Below are 18,278 nucleotides of genomic sequence, written 5' to 3'. Positions count from 1 at the left end.
CTCAATAACTTCCTTTCTCTGGTTAATACAATGCTCTCTGAAAAATTAAGGGGACAACTTCTAACAGACCTGTGTGGTGGCAGGAGTTGGAAGGGACCCATACGGATCATCGAGTCCAACTCGGGATATGCTATGATTCTATCATTCTACATTATCCTGGCAGGGAGAGCGTGCAGCTCTGGGGCCAAAGGAAGGCCCTGGGGCCGGGCCCTGGGCTTTTCCACATCCTTCCCGCGTGCCCAGAGCCATGGGGACGTGCCTGCGGGCCCAGCTCTGCCCCATGGCCCTGAGGGACGGAAGATGGACCCAGGAGAGAGAAAGACAGAACGGTGCTGGGAGCGAGGTTCCAAGCATTTGGGGGCTTTAATTGGAAAGAGCACTGCGCAGGGAAAGGCCATGCTGAAAAACTTCACAAGGAGCCTGGCGTGATGTTGGGCCACGGGTGCGGGTGGGCCGATGGAGCCGTTTCTGCAGCGTGCTGAGGGCTGGGCAGGGACGGGTGCCCCCCATGGGCAGGGCCAGCCCTCCCTGGGGCCGGAGCCCCCTCCTGCAGCCGTGTCCCCAGGGCCTCCTCACGGCACTGTCCCCAGGGTGCCCATGTCAACGTCGTCATAGCCCGTGTCACCACGGGGCTGCGCCGGAGCGTCCCCGCCGTGGGGAGCGGGGAGCTCCTCCGGCACGGCCGCAGCATCGTCGTAGCCATCCGGGGGGCCGTGCCCAGGCTGGGCCGGGGGGGCTGCGCCAGGCGAGGAGGGGCCGGGGCTGAGGACGCAGCCTCAAGGGCCGTGTGCCCTCACCTCCCCAGCACCACTGCTCGGTCATAGTCCCTCTCCTCTGACCCTTATGCCTTTGAGTCCCTGTTCATTGCCCTTTCCCCTACCTGGGGCTACTCCAAGGTCTCTCTCCACCTCGTCACCATCCCAGCTGTCATCCTGCAGCTTCATGCCTGAGCCCTTGGACAGGGAACCTGCAGTGGAGACTGTGGTGTTGGGTGCTCGGCCAGGGATGGGGACAGCCCCAGGCCCTGGGGACAACCGTGCTCCTACCTGTGTGGCTGGGCACCTCCTGGTACTCGGGCATCAGGCTGTAATCCAGCTCCTCGTACACGGCCTCAGCGCCGACATCCGTGGCTTTCACGGGGTCTGTAGGGAAGTACACGCTGCAACGGCATGCCCCACTGTTCCCCACAGCCCCATGGAGACTCCGAAAGGGGCACCAGGGGAACCCCCGAGGCAGTGCCCACCTCGGCGTTGCAGCCGTGCGCGGTGTGCCTGCACAGCCAGGGCTGCCAGGGCCAGGCCCAGCAACGTCCCCAGGAGCACGCACAGGACCGTGGGCACCGGCACGCTCCCCGACACTGCTGTGAGTGGGGCAACGCTGCTGCTGCTGCTGGCACCTGCAGGGATGGCGAGGGGCAGCGTGAGGCCGGGATCCGCATGGCAGCAGGGGCAGGGGACAGGGGGCAGGGGGCAGTGGGCACGGGCAGAGCCAGCTGGGCAAGCACCCCCGTGCCAGCAGCTGCTACCTGCAGTGCTGGTGGCCCCGCTCGTGTCCTTGGTGTCCTCGTCACAGGCGATGTGGGCGACCCCCTCGGGGCCGCAGGACTGCAGGTGCCAGGGCGCCGAGGGGCAGCGCCAGAGCGAGGGGGCCCCCTCCTGGCATCGCACCCAGCCCAGCCAGGCGGGGACCGAGCCCTGTGCGGGGACGGCCGCCAGCCTCCCCCCGGTGCCACAGCCCAGCTGGCGGCAGACAACGGCAGCTGTGGCGGGGCTGGTGTCGTTGGCGCACACGCGGCCCCACGTCCCCTCGCGCAGCACCTCCAGGTGCCCGCTGCAGCTGCTGCTGCCCCCCGCCAGACGCAGCAGCCCTGCAACAACAGGGGACGGGGGGGTCGCGGCACCGTTGGGACAGGTGGGGCAGCGCGCACCCCACGGGCAGCGGGGCCTGCTCCCCACCCAGCTCAGGGATCACAGTGCTCACCTGAGCACACGGCACCGGCACCGCCGCCCCGGCGGCAGCCGCGCCGTGCCGGGGCTGGGCAGGCCCAGAGAGCCGCCTCCGTCCCCGAGCAGCCCCCGGCACCCGGCCACAGCGTCCCCACGCCGGGCCCGAAGCGCTCCGAGCCGGGCGCCTCCAGGGCCCGCCCGCAGCCCAGCTGGCGGCACACGACGTCGGCATCTGGCAGGTCCCAGGCGTCCTGGCAGACGGTGCCCCACGTGCCCTCGCTGTACACCTCCACCCTGCCGGCGCAGCGCCCGGGGCCGCCCGCCAGCCTCAGCCGCCGGCTGCCTGCACGGGAGGGCCAGGATGGGGCTGGGGGCGCCCGCTGGGCACCCGCGGCCCTTCCCGGCGCACTCACCTGAGCAGGCGACGGCCGCCTCTGGGGGGCTGTGGCCGGGCGCTGCGGCAGGCCCCGAGGCGTTGCACTGCGCCAGGAGCTCCTCGGTGCCAGCACAGCGCAGCTCCTGCAGCTCCACGGGGCCCGAGCTGGCGGCCGGCACAGCGTAGACCTTCTCTGGCACACCGCAGCCCAGCTGCCGGCACGCCACGGAGGCAGCTCGGTCGTCCCCCGGCCCCGCAGCCACGCGGGCCCAGGCCCCGGGGCTCGTGGCCACCTCCAGCCGCCCGTCGCACCGGCTCTCCCCGTCCAGCAGCCGCAGGGGCTCAGCGGCGCCTGCAAGAGCCCGGCCGTGCCGTGGGGATGGGCGCTGCTCCCCGCCTGCCACGGGTCCCCGCGGCCCCTGCACCCACCTGAGCAGTTGACGGCGGCGGCATGGCCAGGGGGGCAGGCGGGCTCCCCCAGCAGCGCCACGGGGCACTCGCCCGGGTGCCGCTCGCTCCCGCTGCAGCTCAGGGCATCGCGCCGCAGCGGCCCCGTCGCCGTGCCCGTCCCGAAATGGCCTCCTGGGGGCAGGGAGGCGGCGGGGCCGCAGCCCAGGTGGCGGCACAGGACGTGGGCGTCGCGCAGGTCCCAGGCGCTGGCACACAGCGCTCCCCATGTCCCCTGCGCCTCCACCTCCACCCGCCCGGCGCAGCCCGAGCCGCCATCCGCCAAACGGAAACCGGTGTAGGCTGCGGCGCAGAGAGGGCGCTGGGGGGATGGCAGGGCAGGGACGCCCCGGGGCACCCCACGCTGCAAGGGGCTGCCCCGGCCCCCCGGACAGCGGCCCCAGCACTTACGTGAGCAGACGATAGCAGCGGGGCCAGCACAGGCCTGGCCGTGGGTCGGCCGCCGGGCGCAGCTGGCCAGGAGTGGCTCGCTGCCGTTGCACTCAAAGGCGCCGTCCCAGAGCGGCCCCGTTGCTGCCCCAAAATGGCCGGCAGCGGGGACGGCCACTGCCGTGCCGCAGCCCAGCTCCCTGCACACCACCTGGGCGGCCTTGAGGTCCACGTGGCCGTGGCAGACGGTGGCCCAGGCCCGGCCCTGCCGCACCTCCAGCCGCCCCGAGCAGGCGCCGTCCCCTCCGGCCAGACGGGAGAACCCTGCCGCGAGAGGAGGGCTCCTGGGGGGGATGCGGACGAGGGGGCTCCCTGCAGCACCGCATGTCCCCAGCACTCACCTTGGCACACCACAGCGCTGTCGTATTTTGTAGGGCTGGCATAGGGTCCCCAACCCCGAATCTTGCAGTCCCAGAGGGCCTTCTCAGTCCCGTCACAGTTGATAAAGGCTAAGCTGATGGGACCATCTCCCTGACCAAATTTGTTACCTTGGTATGCGCCAGCAGCCGAGCCGCAGCCCATCTGCTGGCACACCACCTCAGCATCCTCCATGTCCCAGGAGTCGTCCACCACCGTGCCCCAGCGTCCCCGCAGCTTCACCTCCACTCTCCCCTCACACGGTCCCCTCCCAGCCGCCAGCCGCAGCTCCAACGCCTCTGCACCGAGTACAGGACTCAGTCCTGGACTTGTAATCCTGACCCAGCATCCCCAGCACCACCACCCCACCTCACCTGTGCAGGTTACCCCCACGTCCCACTCATGACCACAGAAGTGGTTGCCCCAGCCAAAGTGAGGGCAGTTCTCCAAGGAAGCTTCTGTCCCAAGGCAGAAGAAGGGGTGCAGCCAGATGCGTCCCTTGCCCTGCCCAAACGGGGCGTACGGGGACGCCCGGGCCACCGCGCCGCAGCCCAGCTGCCGGCACACCACGCCGGCTCCCCGGTGGTCCCAGTCAAAGTCGTAGCTGCAGACGGAGCCCCACTCGCCCTCGTGCTTCACCTCCACGCGGCCGGCGCAGCGCCCGCCACCATCCACCAGCCGCAGCTCCCCGCTGCCTGCAGGCAACCCCAGGGACCTTGCTGAGCCCGGGGGATGCCTGCCCCACAGCTGCTCCCTGCCCCACCACTTATCCACGGCCAGCCCCTGCCCCACGGCCAGCCCCACCACTCACCCCCGCAGAGCTGCACGCAGAGGAGCAGCCCCAGTGCCCTGGCAGGCACCATCCTGCCCCCAGTGCCAGACGCAGCCCCGCGCCGGGGAGGGGGATATATAGGCAGCCCCCGCTGGCAGGAGCCAATGGGGGCGGCGGAGGCACCTTGTGAGCCGCTATCAGGAGGGTTATCTGCTGCCTGCCGGGGCCCAGCCTCCAATAACCTGCTCTGTGCCCAAATATGAGACTCGGCTCCGCTTCTGGCGTCACGCACCCCCCCGCCTCCCTGCTGGGGCTCAGCACCCAAATGTCCCCGAGGGGAACCAGCCTTCCTGGGTCCTGTGTCCCCCTGAGCTGGGGTTGGGGCTGTGCCCGAGGAGAGCAGGTCCCTGTGGGGACAGGGTTATCCCCAGCATGGGGTCCTCCCTCAGAACATGGCCTCCCTCAGCACCCCAGTACTCAGCCTGTGTCGGGGGGGGCGCCTTGACCCACCTGGAAGAACCCCGGGGTTCACTGTGCAGAATCAGGTCCCTGCGCTGGCCTCAAGATGTGCAGAAGGGACATCTCCAGCCCCTGCAGAGGCTGGTGGCACAGGGCACAAGGGGGGCAGATTCCCCCTCTCAGGGACACGGTGGCTTTCACTTCATGCAGCTGCTGGGGCACCTGCGCTGCTGGCGATAGCATCGTGGCTTTGAGCAGCAGTGGGGATGCTGCCAACGGGCTCAGAGCTGAGGCTTCAGCCTCAGGGCACCAAGCTGCAGCACTGTCCATGAAGGAAATGTGTCACCTACACAGGTTCCTGTCCGACACTAGGGACCTCTTGTGGCCTGGGCATCACCCAGAAAGACCCCAAAGAGGCTACTTGTGCCTCTGGAGCTAGGGGCAGAAAGAAGGAGCCCTAAAGTGGGAGGAGGAGGAGAAGGCAGCCTGACCCTAGCAGCAGGCACAGGGGTACCCACAGAACGTAGCTTGGTGCTGGGGGGTCTCGCTGCTGTGGGGCCAGCACAGAAGCCCCCAGCTGTAGAAGGGGCCAGCAGCAGGGGCCCAGCCCTCCCTGCCCGTGTCCCTGTGTGCAGCCCGGTGCTGGGGCAGGAGGAAGTGTGTGCCGGGTGTGCAGGCGCCTCACAGTAGCGCAGCCATAATTGCAGCCCTGTCCGTCCGCAGGGCCGGGACACAGGGCATTCCTCTTCTGGCACAGCGTGCCAGAGCAGCGCTGCTCTCCACCCCAGGTCCTCCAGCTTCTCGCTTTCTTCCCTGGGCAGCTCCAGCCCCAGGCAGCCAGGGAAGGCCGATAGGACAGGCTGCGGCGAGCAGACACGGGGCCGGGCCCGAGCAGCACTGCCAGGCCCCGCTCCACGCAACACCAGCCCTTTCGTATCTTCTGGGTTTTTGTTTTGTTTTAAGTCTGTTTGTTTATTTTCTCAGTTCTCTGCCCCATCCCACTTGGCCAGGGGACCCACTGAAGGGCTCTGTGGTACTCAGCTGCTGCTGGGTTAAACGACAGCAACCTGTGCCAACTCAAGCAGCTGTGCTGGAAATTACCAATCACAACCATCATCTGAGAAAAGGAAGAAACAAAACCCATAAGAAACAGCTCACTACTGCCTTTGTAACCACCACCTATCTTGAGGCCTAGCAGGCTCCTGTCCAGTTCTGGAAGGACAAGGGCAGGTGACTGCTGTTACCTCTTTTGCTGGGACAGGTTTTGCTTTCAGAAGCTACTCGCAGTGCACTAATGAGAGAGGCAGAGCTGTGAGGAGCATTTTCAAAGGCTGCTTTCCGTATTAGGGCATATGATCTGATAGGCAGGGTGCTTCCCCAGAGTGAAGTCAGTGCTTAAACTGATTAACTGCAGCTATTTGATGTTGCTTGTACCTGCTGTCGCTGGGGCAGGGACTCCTGTTTTCTCTTACTGACTCCTATGCAGAAGCCTGCAATGTTCCAGCAGCAGCAAAGCGACCATCCTAAAGGCAGCAGCTCATGAATGTTACAAGCTGCCAGCCTTTGCCTCCAGGCCCTGGTTGCGTGTGCGCCCTGCTCTGGGTGCTGGGAAGAATGAAGAGAGGCTTGGGTTGGAGGGGATGTTAAAGATCATCTAACTCCAACCCCCTGCCATAGGCAGGGATGCCACCCACTATGTCAGGTTGGCCAAGGCCCCCTGCAGCGTTACATTGAACACCTCCAGGAATGGGGTATCCTCAGCTTCTCCTGGCAACGTGTTCCAGTGCCTCACTACCCTTACAGGGAAGAAGTTCCTCCTGATGGCTAACCTAAATCTATCCGCTTTTAGTTTAAAACCATTCCCACTTGTTCCAGACATTTCCTACCTGAGTAAAGAGTCCTTTTCCGTCCGTTTTATAAGACCCCTTTAAAAATACCGAAAGGCCACAAGAAGGTCTGCCCGGAGCCTTCTCTTCTCCAGGCTGAACAGCCCCAGCTCTCTCAGCCTTTCTTCATGGGAGAGCTGCTCCAGCCCTCTGATCACCTTTGCAGCCCTCCCCTGGACTCGCGACAACAGGTCTGCATCTTTCTTGTGCTGGGGGCCGTGATCCAGGACGCAGGACTCCCGGTGGGTCCTCACAAGGGCAGAGCAGAGGGGGACAATCACCTCCCTTGCCCTGCTGGTCACTCTGCTGTTGATGCAGCCCAGGATGCAGGTAGCCTTCTGGCCTTCAAGTGCGCACTGCTGGCTCATGTGGAGCCTTTCTTCCACCAGAACCCCCAATCCTTCTCTGTAGGGCTGCTCTCAATGAGTCCTGCTCCCAGTGTGTACCCCTGACTGGGATTGCCCCGACCCAGGTGCAGCACCTTGGACTTGTTGACCCTGATGGGGTTCATGCGGGCTGACACCGAGCTGTGTGGTGTGGTCAAAACGCTGCAAGGGCAACCCCAAGTCCCTCGGCTTGTCTGCAGAGGAGAGTGTGAGAATTAAAATTGTGTTCTTGCAGTTCAACATTCCACTAACCCTGCATATTCCAAAGTGATTGTGCAAGCATAAAGGGTGGGGGTGGAGAGAGGAGGAGGTAAGTTGATCGTATAATGGGACAGTGGAAGGTCTCAGAAGAACAAAGGTTAGCAAAAACAAAAAAGAAAAAAACATGCCCCCCCTAGACACAAGAGTAAAAGAATAAAATGGGAAAAATGAGAAACTAAAGGTTGGTCAAATAAAGATTGTACACATATTGTATAGTAATAAGTGCTGAATAGCTTGTTAACCTGTAGTACTCAACCACTAAGGAAAAGGGAGGAAGGAAGTGTTGGGTAGTGGGGAATACAAGGTTACGATACACTTCTGCTGCGTGCTCCAACTTGCAGGATGCCCACCACTGCAACTGTGAATAAATATGCTGCTTCCCTGAGCTCCTTGCCTGAGCCTGTGTGATTGGCTGCAGATTGCTGCTCTCAAGAGGTTCTCCAGCCCTCTCATCATCCTCATGGCCATGCCCTGGACTTGTTCTAACAGGTCCATGTCCTTCTTGTACTGGGGGCCCGAGAGCTGAACGCAGTACTCAAGGTGTGGCCTCACCAGGGCCGAGTACAGGGCGACAATCATTTCCCTTGCCCTGCTGGCCACACCACTTCTGACACTAGCCAGGACTCTGTTGGCCCTCTTGGCCACCTAAGCACACCGCTGGCTCCTGTTCAGCCGCCTGCCAACCAATGCCCCCAGCTCCCTTCCCTCCGGGCAGCTTTCCAGCCACTCTGCCCCCAGCCTGCAGCCTTGCATGGGGTTGTTGTGCCCCACGTGCAGGATGCGGCACTTGGCCTTGTTGAACCTCGTCCAGTTGGCCTCGGCCCATCGCTCCAGCCTGTCCAGGTCCCTCTGCAGAGCCTTCCTGCCCTCAGGCACATCAACACTCCTGCCCACCTTGGTGTCCTCAGCCAGCTTGCTGAGGGTGCACAATACCCCCTCGCCCCCGGGTGGGTGGCACTGGAGGTGCTGGGGCAGAGGAAGCATTCCGGGATGCACCGTGCCCTTCCTTTCCTCGTCCTGTTCTCCTGGCAGGGAGAGCGTGCAGCTCTGTGGCCGAAGGAAGGCCCCAGAGCTGGGCCCTGGGCTCTTCTCCATCCTTCCCATGTGCCCAGAGCAATGGGGACATGCCTGCAGGCCCAGCTCTGCCCTGCGGCCCCACGGGATGGACGATGGACCTGGGAGACACAGAGACGGACCGGGTCCGGGGGCCAGACAAAGCCTCAAGTGCATTCAGGAGACATACCGAGAAGGACGAGCTTGTCAGAACATCTGAAGTGTAGTCAAAGCTTTGGAAAACTACCAGAACAAACCTGGAGAAGAAAGGGAGACTGAACAAGGGGGAAAACACATCTTCCTCTTAAAGGCTTTTGATTTGCGTATTGTGGAAACAGCATTTCTTCTACGTACAGCACATTCCCACACTTGACACTTCGCCGAAGTAACAAGAACGCCACTAATATCTACCTGAAACTGTTTCTTCTTCCCACAAAGCAAGATTTGAATTCACAGTAAGCTCCTTTTTCATACTGCCTGTTGTTCAATCTTAACAAATACTTGAAAACATTCTTCAAAGTCAGCCTTACCTGCATGCGCTTGAGCTTCTGAGGTTGTTTTTATTTATTATTTTTTGTTATTATTATTTTATTTTTTTAGGGCTCGGAAGGAAGCTTAGAATCCATGTAAGTAACTTCACTGAAAACAGACCAGGTGAAGGAAGTCCTCAAACTCCCCAACACAAAGCAACTGTAGAACCCAGGAACACTTATCTGCCAGCTTCTGAACTTGAGTCACTGCCAAACTACTTCACAGGGAAGTAGCACCACCAGGGTTTTCCTGTCCTGAGAAGGCACCACCAACGTAACTAGCTCATAGAGTCTCCAAAACTATTTCACAGAGATGGTAGAAAACATGAAGAAAAAGCAGCCTACTGGGGAACACTCTCTATAGGTACCTCAAGGGAGGCTGTAGCGAGGTGGGGGTTGGTCTGTTCTCCCACGTGCCTGGTGACAGGACGAGGGGGAATGGGCTTAAGTTGAGCCAGGGGAGTTTTAGGTTAGATGTTAGGAAGAACTTCTTCACTGAAAGGGTTGTGAGGCATTGGAACAGGCTGCCCAGGGAAGTGGTGGAGTCACCATCCCTGGAAGTCTTCAAAAGACGTTTAGATGTAGAGCTTAGGGATATGGTTTAGTGGGGACTGCTAGCGTTAGGTCAGAGGTTGGACTCGATGATCTTGAGGTCTCTTCCAACCTAGAAATTCTGTGATTCTGTGATTCTGTGATCCTTGGCTTAGTGTAAGCACTGCTCGGCAACAATTAAAACATCGGGTGTTCATCCTAATCCACAACATAGCACCCTACCAGCTCCTAGGAGGAAAATTAACTCTATCGTAGCTGAAACCAGGACAGCTGTTTTCCGGCAGATCACGCGGAGAAGATTGGCTGGCTTGGGGGAGCTTCTGTACACATGGCTTTTAGGCTGCAGCCAAAGTGTTCCTCTAGATCTGGAAGTTTGAAGATGGTTGAGTGGTTGGAAGGCTGCCTGGCAGAGAAGGACCTGGGAATATTGGTGGATAGTCGGCTGAAAATGAGCCAGTCCATACAAGGACATGCGTCTCTTTCACGCTCCTTCAGGAGTAAACAAGCCCGGATAGATTAAAGCCCCTATCTTCAGGCCAGTAAGATCCCTGCCTTTGGTTTCAGTGAGAATGCAGGCCCTAACAACTCAAGTGTCTTCTGGACAGTGTTTGTTCTGGGTAGGATAATTTCATTTCCCTTTTGAAGACTTACAGGGATGTAGTAACAAAAGCAAAGACATAAAAGGCTACCTGAGGCACAGGCTACTTTTCAGCCTGCAGCAGACTATAGGTATGATATCATCCTTTGATATCATTCCTAAATCATATACCCCGGTATCATAGCAGGAAACGTAGCAAACTTCCTGTTGCTTCTCAGGTTTAAAGTTTTCCCTTAAAAGGTGTACGCAAAGGTGTAGTCAGCTGTTTGAGTACAATTCTCACGTATACATGAACACTTTCCTCTCCCCTTCCCAACTTGGAGTGCAACACTTCTCATCATACTGTTACAAATTCCAAGTCAACTTAGCTTTATGAGATTTATTTATGGGGTTAATAAAAGGCAAGTAAAGAGCGCTGGGTGTGCGGGGAGTCTGGGCTCCTCCAACATGCACACACATTACATCAGGCGGCAGCTTTTTCTGCTCCTAGGCTAATACATGTTCATTACTACTTCTAGAATAGGCAGTGTTGTTATAATTAGTTCCCGGATTCCCAACCCTCCCACTGGCGCATGTGCATCAGTCCCCAGCGGTCCCTCTGGGGGTCTCTCGTGATGAAGGCTCATAGTCTTCCTCCCAGGCTTTGTCCTTGTCCTTCTCCTTTGTCCATCTTGGCCGGATATCAGAGACTTGCCTGGTGGCCCACGCAATAGTCACGATAGTTAGCAGTTATTCTGAGACCCCTTTGTTCTCTTATCCCCAGGTATCAGAGACTCAAGGTCTACCCTTCAAGCCCTCTGTTGACACGAATTGCTGGAACATTCCTTGCAATACTCTTAGATCAGGATTCTGATTCTAACAATGGTTCCTAGTGCAGAGAACTTTTCCAGAGAACAGAGAAGCAAACCAGTCCTGACTGCTTGGAATGAGACGGAGATAGCAAACAAATGTAAAGGGAGAAAATAAACCAGTGGGAATGCTTTCAAAGAATTGTCATAGTCCAGAAGCTTTAAATTGATTCAATCCCTGAAGGTTAATTAGCATAAACTCAGGTTGCATCACTGATTTTGAAGTAGTAGGATAGACTTGCACCATTGCAGAGCCTCAGTCGTGGATTAAATTGGCATTGCCTCTAACTCTATACAAGACAGAGAGAGAAGCACACCTTTCTACTTTGTAAGCTACTGGCAGACCTAGAGAGAGAGAAAAAAGAAAAAAAAAAGTTAATTAAAAAGTAATGTTGTTTTAAGACATTTCATAAAAATGGGATTCCCATATGATGTAAGGAGAGTACAATCCCTCTCAAAATGCGAGAGTCTGGGGTACGCTACTGAGTATGGAAGATGTTAAGGCTAGGCAGCACCAAACTCAACGGAGAAGGGAGGCCAAGTCTCCCTGGCTGTTCACATAACAGAAAAGAAACTCAGACGTTAGCCCGAAGCTACGATTCTTAGTGCCAGGCAGGGAACAAGTTCTTTTTCAGCCAGGGACCATTTCAGCATCTTGAAAGCTAAAGAAAGGGTTGAAGGCTCTGTGGAATCATGGCCCAAAAATCTGGGGACCAGGACTGCGCGGGCCTCCCTGGTTATGTCCAGGTGCCGGCAGGGCCTGGCCCAGCCTGGCTTGTGCCTGCACTCCTGCCCAGCGTGTCCGTGAGGCTTGGACGGCTGAGCAAGGATTCGGTCAGGTTGTGCTGTGGAGCCTCCAGCTGAGCTGTGCGGGGACGAATCCCCCTGGGGATCGTGGGGCTCGGGGAGCTGCCAGGGCCACAGCCCGGCTCCGTGGCAGTGGGGATCACAGGACGGCACAGCCACGGGGCCCGCGGGTTTCCTGCTGGGATACTGCGGCATCTCTGCCGCCCACCCTGGGAGCGCCAGCGGCCGTGGCCTCGCTGTCTCTTGCAGTTGGTGGCATCTCTGCAGTGTCCTGCGGCCATGGACGGGTCGTCAGGCTGGGCCTGCATGCTCTATCGTCACAGCTGGGACGACATGGCCTACCTGCTGCCCTGCCTCCAACAACTTTGCTTGGGCTGTGCGCTGCGGGGGGCCAAGAAGAAGCCGCGTTGCCCCCTGTGCGGGGGCAGGCTCCAGTGCATCAAGTACTCGGTGCTATCGGCTGACGACCACCTTCAGTGTCCTGTCGCAGAGCCCAGAGAGCAGCTGGGGGACAGCCAGCAGGACAACAGGGGGCTGCAGGGCTGGTGCTCAGGGCTCATGAGTGCAGCTTCCCACCCCAGCTCTGGGCAGCCTTCCTCTAAGAGCAGCTGGCTGACGCCAGGGCCCTGCCTTCAGGATGGTCACTTTGCTGCTGCTGGAGCATTGCAGGCTTCTGCATAGGAGTCAGTAAGAGAAAATAGGAGTCCCTGCCCCAGCAACAGCAGGTACAAGCAACATCAAATAGCTGCAGTTAATCAGTTTAAGCACTGACTTCACTCTGGGGAAGCACCCTGCCTATCAGATCATATGCCCTAATACGGAAAGCAGCCTTCGAAAATGCTCCTCACAGCTCTTCCTCTCTCATTAGTGCACTGCGAGTAGCTTCTGAAAGCAAAACCTGTCCCAGCAAAAGAGGCAACAGCAGTCGCCTGTCATTGTCCTTCCAGAACTGGACAGGAGCCTGCTAGGCCTCAAGATAGGTGTTGGTTACAAAGCCAGTAGTGAGCTGTTTCTTTATGGGTTTTGCTATGGGTTTTGTAGTGTCCTGGCCCTGCGGATGGACAGGGTAGCGCTTCTGAGAGTCACCTGCGCACCCGGCACACACTTCCTCCTGCCCCAGCACCGGGCTGCACACAGGGACACGGGCAGGGAGGGCTGGGCCCCTGCTGCTGGCCCCTTCTACAGCTGGGGGCTTCTGTGCTGGCCCCACAGCAGCAGGACCCCCCAGCTACGTTGTGTGGGTACCCCTGTGCCTGCTGCTAGGTTCAGGCTGCCTCCTCCTCCTCCTCCTCCTCCCACTTTAGGGCTCCTTCTTTCTGTCTCCACGTCCAGAGGCACAAGTAGCCTCTTTGGGGTCTATCTAGGTGATAACAAGGCCACAAGCTGTCCCTAGTGTCGGACAGGAACCTGTGTAGGTGACCCATTCCCCCCATGGACGGTGCTGCAGCTTGGTGCCCTGAGGCTGAAGCCTCAGCTCTTAGCCCGTTGGCAGCATCCCCGCTGCTGCTCAAAGCCACGATGCTATCGCCAGCAGCGCAGGTGCCCCAGCAGCTGCATGAAGTGAAAGCCACCGTGTCCCTGAGAGGGGGAATCTGCCCCCCTTGTGCCCTGTGCCACCAGCCTCTGCAGTCGCTGGAGATGTCCCTCCTGCATGTCTTGAGGCCAGCGCGGGGACCTGATTCTGCGCGGTGACCCCTGGGCTTGTTCCAGGTGGGTGAAGGCCCCCCCTGAAACAGGCTGAGTACTGGGGTGCTGAGGGAGGCCATGTTCTGAGGGAGGACCCCATGCTGGGGATAACCCTATCCCCATGGGGACCTGCTCTCCTCGGGCACAGCCCCAACCCCAGCTCAGGGGGACACAGGAGCCAGGCAGGCTGGCTCCCCTCAGGGACATTTGGGTGCTGAGCCCCAGCGGGGAGGCGGGGGGGTGCGTGACGCCAGAAGCGGAGCCGAGTCTCATATTTGGGCACAGAGCAGGTTATTGGAGGCTGGGCCCCGGCAGGCAGCAGATAACCCTCCTGATAGCGGCTCACAAGGTGCCTCCGCCGCCCCCATTGGCTCCTGCCAGCGGGGGCTGCCTATATATCCCCCTCCCCGGCGCGGGGCTGCGTCTGGCACTGGGGGCAGGATGGTGCCTGCCAGGGCACTGGGGCTGCTCCTCTGCGTGCAGCTCTGCAGGGGTGAGTGGTGGGGCTGGCCGTGGGGCAGGGGCTGGCCGTGGGCAAGCGGTGGGGCAGGGAGCAGCCATGGGGAAGGTGCCCCCCGGGCTCAGCAAGGTCCCTGGGGTTGCCCGCAGGCAGCGGGGAGCTGCGGCTGGTGGATGGCGGCGGGCGCTGCGCCGGCCGCGTGGAGGTGAAGCACGAGGGCGAGTGGGGCTCCGTCTGCAGCTACGACTTCGACTGGGACCACCGGGGCGCCGGCGTGGTGTGCCGGCAGCTGGGCTGCGGCGCGGTGGTGTGGACGTCCCCGTACGCCCCGTTTGGGCAGGGCAAGGGACGCATCTGGCTGCACCCATTCTTCTGCTTTGGGACAGAAGCCACCCTGCAGGACTGCCCTCACTTTGGCTGGGGCAAGCAATTCTGTGACCATGATTGGGATGTGGGAGTGACCTGCACAGGTGAGGTGGCGTGGTGGTGCTGAGGATGCTGTGCTGGGACTACCCTGCACAAATCTGAGGCTCCCGGCTCTGTACAGAGGCGCTGGAGCTGCGGCTGGCGGCTGGCAGGGGACCCTGTGAGGGGAGAGTGGAGGTGAAGCTGCGGGGACGCTGGGGTGCGGTGGCGGACAATGACTGGGACATGGAGGACGCTGAGGTAGTGTGCCAGCAGATCGGCTGCGGCTCAGCTGTTGGCACCTACCACAGCTCTCACTTTGGCCAAGCAGTAGGTTCTATCAGCTTGGCTCTTGTCAACTGTAATGGGGACGAGAAGGCCCTCTGGGAATGCAAAATTCAAGGCTGGGGACCATACCGCGGCCCTCCTGTCTATAATACTGCGGTGGTGTGCCAAGGTGAGTGCTGGGGACATGCGGTGCTGCAGGGAGCCCCCTCGTCCGCATCCCCCCCAGGAGCCCTCCTCTCGCGGCAGGGTTCTCCCGTCTGGCCGGAGGGGACGGCGCCTGCTCGGGGCGGCTGGAGGTGCGGCAGGGCCGGGCCTGGGCCACCGTCTGCCACGGCCACGTGGACCTCAAGGCCGCCCAGGTGGTGTGCAGGGAGCTGGGCTGCGGCACGGCAGTGGCCGTCCCCGCTGCCGGCCATTTTGGGGCAGCAACGGGGCCGCTCTGGGACGGCGCCTTTGAGTGCAACGGCAGCGAGCCACTCCTGGCCAGCTGCGCCCGGCGGCCGACCCACGGCCAGGCCTGTGCTGGCCCCGCTGCTATCGTCTGCTCACGTAAGTGCTGGGGCCGCTGTCCGGGGGGCCGGGGCAGCCCCTTGCAGCGTGGGGTGCCCCGGGGCGTCCCTGCCCTGCCATCCCCCCAGCGCCCTCTCTGCGCCGCAGCCTACACCGGTTTCCGTTTGGCGGATGGCGGCTCGGGCTGCGCCGGGCGGGTGGAGGTGGAGGCGCAGGGGACATGGGGAGCGCTGTGTGCCAGCGCCTGGGACCTGCGCGACGCCCACGTCCTGTGCCGCCACCTGGGCTGCGGCCCCGCCGCCTCCCTGCCCCCAGGAGGCCATTTCGGGACGGGCACGGCGACGGGGCCGCTGCGGCGCGATGCCCTGAGCTGCAGCGGGAGCGAGCGGCACCCGGGCGAGTGCCCCGTGGCGCTGCTGGGGGAGCCCGCCTGCCCCCCTGGCCATGCCGCCGCCGTCAACTGCTCAGGTGGGTGCAGGGGCCGCGGGGACCCGTGGCAGGCGGGGAGCAGCGCCCGTCCCCACGGCACGGCCGGGCTCTTGCAGGCGCCGCTGAGCCCCTGCGGCTGCTGGACGGGGAGAGCCGGTGCGACGGGCGGCTGGAGGTGGCCACGAGCCCCGGGGCCTGGGCCCGCGTGGCTGCGGGGCCGGGGGACGACCGAGCTGCCTCCGTGGCGTGCCGGCAGCTGGGCTGCGGTGTGCCAGAGAAGGTCTACGCTGTGCCGGCCGCCAGCTCGGGCCCCGTGGAGCTGCAGGAGCTGCGCTGTGCTGGCACCGAGGAGCTCCTGGCGCAGTGCAACGCCTCGGGGCCTGCCGCAGCGCCCGGCCACAGCCCCCCAGAGGCGGCCGTCGCCTGCTCAGGTGAGTGCGCCGGGAAGGGCCGCGGGTGCCCAGCGGGCGCCCCCAGCCCCATCCTGGCCCTCCCGTGCAGGCAGCCGGCGGCTGAGGCTGGCGGGCGGCCCCGGGCGCTGCGCCGGCAGGGTGGAGGTGTACAGCGAGGGCACGTGGGGCACCGTCTGCCAGGACGCCTGGGACCTGCCAGATGCCGACGTCGTGTGCCGCCAGCTGGGCTGCGGGCGGGCCCTGGAGGCGCCCGGCTCGGAGCGCTTCGGGCCCGGCGTGGGGACGCTGTGGCCGGGTGCCGGGGGCTGCTCGGGGACGGAGGCGGCTCTCTGGGCCTGCCCAGCCCCGGCACGGCGCGGCTGCCGCCGGGGCGGCGGTGCCGGTGCCGTGTGCTCAGGTGAGCACTGTGATCCCTGAGCTGGGTGGGGAGCAGGCCCCGCTGCCCGTGGGGTGCGCGCTGCCCCACCTGTCCCAACGGTGCCGCGACCCCCCCGTCCCCTGTTGTTGCAGGGCTGCTGCGTCTGGCGGGGGGCAGCAGCAGCTGCAGCGGGCACCTGGAGGTGCTGCGCGAGGGGACGTGGGGCCGCGTGTGCGCCAACGACACCAGCCCCGCCACAGCTGCCGTTGTCTGCCGCCAGCTGGGCTGTGGCACCGGGGGGAGGCTGGCGGCCGTCCCCGCACAGGGCTCGGTCCCCGCCTGGCTGGGCTGGGTGCGATGCCAGGAGGGGGCCCCCTCGCTCTGGCGCTGCCCCTCGGCGCCCTGGCACCTGCAGTCCTGCGGCCCCGAGGGGGTCGCCCACATCGCCTGTGACGAGGACACCGAGGACACGAGCGGGGCCACCAGCACTGCAGGTAGCAGCTGCCGGCACGGGGGTGCTTGCCCAGCTGGCTCTGCCCGTGCCCACTGCCCCCTGCCCCCTGCCCCCTGCCCCTGCTGCCGTGCGGATCCCGGCCTCACGCTGCCCCTCGCCATCCCTGCAGGTGCCAGCAGCAGCAGCAGCGTTGCCCCACTCACAGCAGTGTCGGGGAGCGTGCCGGTGCCCACGGTCCTGTGCGTGCTCCTGGGGACGTTGCTGGGCCTGGCCCTGGCAGCCCTGGCTGTGCAGGCACACCGCGCACGGCTGCAACGCCGAGGTGGGCACTGCCTTGGGAGTCCTCGTGGGTCTGAGGGGAACTGTGAGACGTGCGAGTGCAACACGTGCTTCCTTGCAGGCCGCAATAGAACCACGGATGTCGGCGCTGAGGCTGTGTACGAGGAGCTGGATTACAGCCTGATGCCTGAGTACCAGGAGGTGCCCAGCCACACAGGTGGGAGCACGGTCGTCCCCAGTACCTGGGGCTGTCCCCATCCCTGGCCAAGCACCCAGCACCTCATTCTCCACCACAGGTTCCCTGTCCAAGGGCTCAGGCATGAAGCTGCAGGACGACAACTGGGATGGTGATGAGGAGGAGAGCAACCGCATAGAGGCCCCAGGTAGGGCAAGGGGCAATCAGTAGGGACTGCAAGGCACAGGGGACCCAAGGAGAGGGGCTATGACGGAGCAGTGGTGCTGGGGAGGTGAGGGCACACGGCCCTTGAGGCTGCGTCCTCAGCCCCGGCCCCTCCTCGCCTGGCGCAGCCCCCCCGGCCCAGCCCGGGCACGGCCCCCCGGATGGCTACGACGATGCTGCGGCCGTGCCGGAGGAGCCCCCCGCTCCCCACGGCGGGGACGCCCCGGCGCAGCCCCGCGGGGACACGGGTTATGACGACGTTGACATGGGCACCCTGGGGACAGCGCCGTGAGGAGGCCCTGGGGACACGGCTGCAGGAGGGGGCTCCGGCCCCAGGGAGGGCTGGCCCTGCCCATGGGGGGCACCCGTCCCTGCCCAGCCCTCAGCACGCTGCAGAAACGGCTCCATCGGCCCGCCCGCACCCGTGGCCCAACGTCACGCCAGGCTCTTTGTGAAGTTTTTCAGCATGGCCTTTCCCTGCGCAGCGCTCTTTCCAATTAAAGCCCCCAAATGCTTGGAACTTCACTCTTTGCACCATTCTGTGTCTCTCTCTCTCTCCCGCGTCCATCGTCCATCCCTCGGGGCCATGGGGCAGAGCTGGGCCCTCTGGCACATCCCCATGGCTCTGGGCACGCAGGAAGGACGGGGAAGAGCCCAGGGCCCAGCTCCGGGGCCTTCCTTTGGCCCCAGAGCTGCACGCTCTCCCTGCCAGGATAATGTAGAATGATAGAATCAGAGAATATCCCGAGTTGGAAGGGACCCATAAGGGTCATTGTGTCCAACTCCTGCCACCACACAGGTCTACCCAAAATCTTAGACCATGTGAGTAAACGCACAGTCTATGCACTTCTTAAACTCCAACAGGCCT

The 18,278-nt window shown here is 62.5% G+C and overlaps 2 protein-coding genes across 2 annotated transcripts; one reads left to right on the top strand and one right to left on the bottom strand.

Annotated features, from left to right (window-relative positions):
• Positions 1-572: 572 nt before the first annotated feature.
• LOC309879257 (antigen WC1.1-like) lies at positions 573-4,439 on the bottom strand (the record flags this gene model as incomplete). The annotated part of the gene is made up of 12 exons (XM_082762794.1): positions 573-736; positions 881-967; positions 1,047-1,142; positions 1,244-1,396; positions 1,526-1,867; positions 1,981-2,285; positions 2,356-2,674; positions 2,752-3,072; positions 3,181-3,483; positions 3,561-3,875; positions 3,951-4,267; positions 4,384-4,439. The coding sequence occupies 12 exons, from the start codon at positions 4,437-4,439 to the stop codon at positions 573-575; spliced, it is 2,778 nt and encodes a 925-aa protein (XP_082618920.1).
• A 7,568-nt stretch (positions 4,440-12,007) lies between these two features.
• On the top strand, positions 12,008-17,702 carry LOC309879256 (antigen WC1.1-like; the record flags this gene model as incomplete). Its single annotated transcript, XM_082762793.1, has 12 exons — positions 12,008-12,290; positions 14,024-14,344; positions 14,422-14,736; positions 14,814-15,116; positions 15,225-15,545; positions 15,623-15,937; positions 16,008-16,316; positions 16,430-16,771; positions 16,901-17,053; positions 17,132-17,227; positions 17,307-17,393; positions 17,539-17,702. The coding sequence occupies 12 exons, from the start codon at positions 12,008-12,010 to the stop codon at positions 17,700-17,702; spliced, it is 3,009 nt and encodes a 1,002-aa protein (XP_082618919.1).
• Positions 17,703-18,278: the final 576 nt, after the last annotated feature.

Source organism: Aythya marila (assembly GCF_965140915.1).
Source record: "Aythya marila genome assembly, chromosome: 5".
NCBI classification, from domain to species: domain Eukaryota; kingdom Metazoa; phylum Chordata; class Aves; order Anseriformes; family Anatidae; genus Aythya; species Aythya marila.
Note: the sequence above shows the minus strand (reverse complement) of the source record. Positions and strands in the feature narration are given on the sequence as shown.